General features: G+C 41.6%; 1 protein-coding gene across 1 annotated transcript in view; it reads left to right on the plus strand.

The window, feature by feature from the left end:
• The first annotated feature begins 142 nt into the window (after nucleotides 1-142).
• RHOBTB3 (Rho related BTB domain containing 3) overlaps nucleotides 143-4,848 on the plus strand; it is a 24,635-nt gene continuing 19,929 nt past the window's right edge. Inside the window, exons 1-2 of the mRNA XM_017736648.1 lie at nucleotides 143-228; nucleotides 398-614. Coding sequence (XP_017592137.1) covers nucleotides 227-228; nucleotides 398-614 — 219 coding nt within the window. The 5' untranslated portion in view covers nucleotides 143-226. The remainder of the gene's footprint in view (nucleotides 229-397; nucleotides 615-4,848) is intronic.

Consider the following 4,848-nt stretch of genomic DNA (forward strand, 5'->3'; position numbering starts at 1 on the left):
CCGCCGCGGCGTGCGGCGCCAGTCCTCCCCCGGTCCCAGCGAGCACCAAGTTATCCAGCCCGGCCAAAGCAGAAGGAATGCGGCAAGAGCTCCAGAGGTCACCGCAGCGAGGCTGAGCGTGGACACCAAGGAATACGAAGCCAAGCCCGCTGGGGATTTGCAATGCAAGCAGCCTTTCCAGGTTTCTTTTCTGCTTTGCTCCCACCCTGCTGCTGGATTTGAGATCATGTATGTGGTTTTGCTGTTGATTACAGGAGGGTGTTAAAATCTAGGGAGGGAAGAGGATTCGGAAGGATTAATATGTTAGTTTTGATTTAAGGGGATTTTATTTTCTTTCCCCTTATCCCTGCCCTTCATCTTTGTTAACACAACTTTGTCTTTATTATTTTTATTTTAGGTCGGTTAATATTGTAGCTTTTGGGAATGAAAGAGATGGTTTTTCTGAGGACAATCAGCAGCCCAGCCTGATCTGGAGCTATCTCAGGAGAAGTGCTCTCATTTCCCAGATCGACAGCAGCCTGTCTGCCAGTCACGTTGGAAACCCAGTTTTTACCGAGTATCAAGCCTGCGTGTTTGGAAATGTCAGACTGGTGGTACACGACTGTCCTGTCTGGGTAAGAGATCCATCTCAGTCTTTGTAACTGCAATTAGCAGTGTGAACTTATTTTAGTAAAATGAAAACATATCCTAATTTTATATTGTTTTCACTGTTGAGGAATTTTATTAATAGCTTCATTATTGCAAATAGTAAGAAAAACTTATAAAATGTAACCAGGCAAATGCTGCGAAATCTCAAAGGTGCTACAAAAAGTTTCCCACAAACAAGCCCCTGTTGGCCTCCTCTGTGGGAAGGTGGTTTTTTCAACTGTGCTGCTTAGTGGGAACTTTGTTGAAGATAATCCAGAGGTAAACAAGAATGCCTTCTTAGTGACACTGCATTATAAGCTTTCTCTTCAAATATTTATCAACAATAAAATGAAACTTAATTTTTCTGTAAAAAACAGGCAGTAAGTTTTCCAGCTTTGAAAAATGACAGATGAAAAGATTTGATAGCTTGCAAAATACAATGTAGGGAGTAATTTTACTTCTCTTACAAAGAATAATCACATCTTAACATTATTACCTTTATCCGATAGTAAAAAAAAGATTTTGGCACTGTTGCAAGTTGTCAGCACCTTTGTTAGTAAGTGAGAAAACTTAGTTATGAGTGTGAGCAGATCAATGATTACGTAAGAAATGATACTGATAATCTAAATTAAAACATATTTAATGACTACTTAGTAGCCTTAAAAAACCCCCATCAGCTTACCAGCTTTTAGAAATTAAAACAATAATCAGTTTCAGGTCCATAATTCTATCCTTTTGGGTGATTTTTGTGCTCCTGTAAGGGAAACCTTTTGGAGAATCTGCAGGAATTGTAACAGCTCCGTGAAATACACAATCAGAAGCTGGCAATCTTGAAACTAAACAATCCAGTTTAGCTGTCCTTCTGTTTTTTATTTCTTTTTGCCAGCTGTGCTTACAGAGACCAGTTCAGATGGACTGGAGGATCCTGTTTCTAATCTGTGAAGCTGCATGTGACCTGCATGTGCAGTTTGCTGGAGTCACTGGAGCGTAGCAAAGAGTAAAATCTCCTGAATATAAATGAAGTCTGTAGGACTTCAAAAGGCTGTTTCAGAGGAATGGAGGATTGTAAAGGAGGTGGGAAGGCAAGTGGGGGTAGCTGGAGAAGGGGAAGGGAGGGGTAGATTGGAGACACAGTTGATGAGTTTTTACACTGCTTTAATTACATTTGCCCTTCTGCAAAATGAGATTGTTCAGTTCTGGAGACCTTATAATTTCTGCCCTTCAAAAGCTAGCTTGTTATTGTCTGAGTCACTGCACATCTGAGCCCTCAGGTTTTTTCCCTCTGTAAGCTAGAGGAGGCAGAAGATGTATTACTGGGAATGTTGAGGACAAATTAGCATTTTTCTCTTCATAGAAGACATCTCAGATAGCAGGACTGGACTCTGGTGGTTATTTGCAAGCAGTGTCCTTGCTAGAGTAAGGCAGAACAGGACTATTTCCCATAGGTTGAGTGCTTGAGGCTTACCATGTAACAGTGGTTTATTCAGGGGTGCTCCCCTGCTAGCCTGGGGAAGCAGCACAGAACAATTTAAAATGTTGACAGATGTTGCCTCAAGTCGGATACTGCATGGAACAGGATCCCTGTTGGATGTTACCAAAACACAGAGGTGGTGGTGTGGTGGGTCTTGCAGTATTTCAGCCTCTACCATCTGAGCACAAAGGCGGATTTGTGTTTTACCTGGGATTTGTACCTCATCTAGATTAAATCCATATGATTAAGGCAAGTCAGTCCTAGACATGAACTTGGCACCTGAGTACACTGGTAGTTGGGAGTCTCAAAACTCAAGGGTGCCCCGCTGCTCTTTGTCCTTCACAGCCATCAGTCTGGAAAGGCAGTGTTGATGTGAGTTTACTGAATAGAGCTCCACGGTGAGTGGGGGGGACCCTTTTGTATGGCAGATTGTGGTGCAGTTTAAGTTTTCTTCAGTCCCAGTCTGCTGCTGCATCTGTCTGTCAGTCCAGGACATTGCTTGGCCTTTTGAGTCTGCAGGAGGGCCAGCAGTTCAGGTGTCTTTAGAAAATTAAAAAGATAGATTCATGTTTGCCAACATGCAAAACAGCATGTTGAGAGCAGCTCTCCTTCCTGAGGCAGTTGCAGGGTGGAGGATGGAAATGTTGACTTTGGGGACCTTATAATCCACGCAGATATCACAGGGCTGTAGAGACAGTAGCGGAACACCACACTTTTCAAAATGTGGGAGCAAAATGTCAGGGTTTCCAAGGACAGGTTGCTATTTGTATGCCACTCTCTGGGTGTGCCATTATGGCTTGCCGTGTCCGGCACTGCTCTGGCAGAGCTGTGTGCTCTATGCAGGGGACAGCTGGACAGTGCACCCACATCCTTGTAAATCATGTGGCTTCAAAGCATTTTCTCAAAAAACACACACCTAGGATGAGAGGAGACATAATGAACTAGGTAAAAGACATGTGTGCTAACATCTCTGCTGAATATTGTGATTTTAATAGCTGATCAGCTCCTATGCATGCTCAAGCTGTTCTATTGTAGGCCATATTGAAAAAGAATGTCAGAGTTTTTCTAATTTTGGAGGGGCAAACCTCTGTATGGAGCTAGTAACTCACAAGGAGTACCTTCCAAGAGGAATTTTAAGATTTGCTTTGGGAAAGGCTGCTTTAATAAACACTCTGTATTAGATTTGACAGTCTTCATGACTGAGATGACATTTTACTGACTTGCATGAATTTTGCAATTCCACTTAACACTGAATTTTTTTATGCTTCTGCAGAAAAAGTGCAGGCACAATTTTTAATATCTGGTGACAAGTGACTCTTCTTCAAGTCCAGAATTAAGCACAGAATAGAAGCTGTAATTCGTGTTTTGATTCATTTAATTACAGCGCTTGAAAATAAATGGCAAAATAAAAATTTCTTTCTAAGTGTTCCCTACTTGCGGTAACTCTTGTTTTCCCCTCTCTTACTCAGATCAATACCCTGAGGATATGAGAGTGTTTCTGTCTTATCCTGGGGGTCTTGCTGCCCTTTTTGACTTTTTCTACTATGAGCCACCTGGTTTTGGTTTGGTTTTGTTTTTATGGCTTTGGTTTGTTTGGTTGATTTTTCCCCATGGAAGCAATACCCCTAGAATTTTTTTGGTTTCCCCTATTCTATAAAAACTGCTCCGTTTCTAGAGAATTACTAACATCATCAAGTACAGAAATGTTACAAAAGGGGAAAAAAGAGAGCTGGGTTTTGGAGATTGCCTTGTGTTGGATTAGATAGTTGCAGTGGTGCGGATTCTCTGCTGCATCTTCTCAGAGCCTTGCACAGAGCTGCAGATCTCCATGGGGCTCACTAGTACATAAATATATTAACTGCAACTTAAATATATTAAATACAATTTCGAAAAGCTGTTCTATGATTTTTTTTTCCTAATTCTCTCTTACAACTTTCTCATTCTCTTAGTCTATTTGTATTTTTTCTTGTCTGCTTTTTTATTTACTGCACCAACAGGAGTAGTCACTTGAACACTGTGAGCTTTCTTATGGCAACGGTATCATCCATAGTGTAGTTGTCTGGCTTTTTCCTCTTTATCATAATTCTTGTGCCCCTTGAGCTGCCAAGGCTGGCCAGTCCTTATCATGTCTAAAGGTAAAGGAATCGGATCCACTTTTAGATTTCATTTACTATTTTTAGAAATCTAGACAAATTACTGCTTCAGTAAAAAATGACAGCTTGTAACTTTTCATTTTTCAGAATGTCATCCCTTCTCATTTTTAAACTTGAATGCCTGAAGTGGCAATTTACAACAAATGATCATATCCTGGTAAAAAATACTATTAAATTAATTTATGAGAGGATGACACAGGCCAATATGAGCTTCCTTTGTTTTGTGGGGGGGACATTTAGGGGGATTTCTGAAGAAGATACTTCCATCTATGCTGCAGATTACTTATCTGAGTAGGTTCAGGGGACTAGTAAATTGTAGAGGGTACGCCCATAAAATTTGCCCTGCTGCACACCTGATAAGAAATTGCAGAGGAATCTTGAAAAAAAATGGGGAAGGCCCCAGATACGTGGTGTGGAGAGCATCAGTGTGAAGAAGGTTTTGGTAGTGGAGACTGGGTCTGTAAAAGGATCATAGGGAGGGATAACTCCCCAATATTCCCAATGCAGCTCTCTTGGATACTGAGGAAATCCCAAGGGAACTTTCCTAGGGGGTGGCCAGGCACCCTTGTCCCCACAAAGAGTGGCTGGCAGGGCTGC

The sequence above is a fragment of the Corvus brachyrhynchos genome, unplaced genomic scaffold (assembly GCF_000691975.1).
Source record: "Corvus brachyrhynchos isolate BGI_N302 unplaced genomic scaffold, ASM69197v1 scaffold216, whole genome shotgun sequence".
In the NCBI taxonomy this organism is placed as follows: domain Eukaryota; kingdom Metazoa; phylum Chordata; class Aves; order Passeriformes; family Corvidae; genus Corvus; species Corvus brachyrhynchos.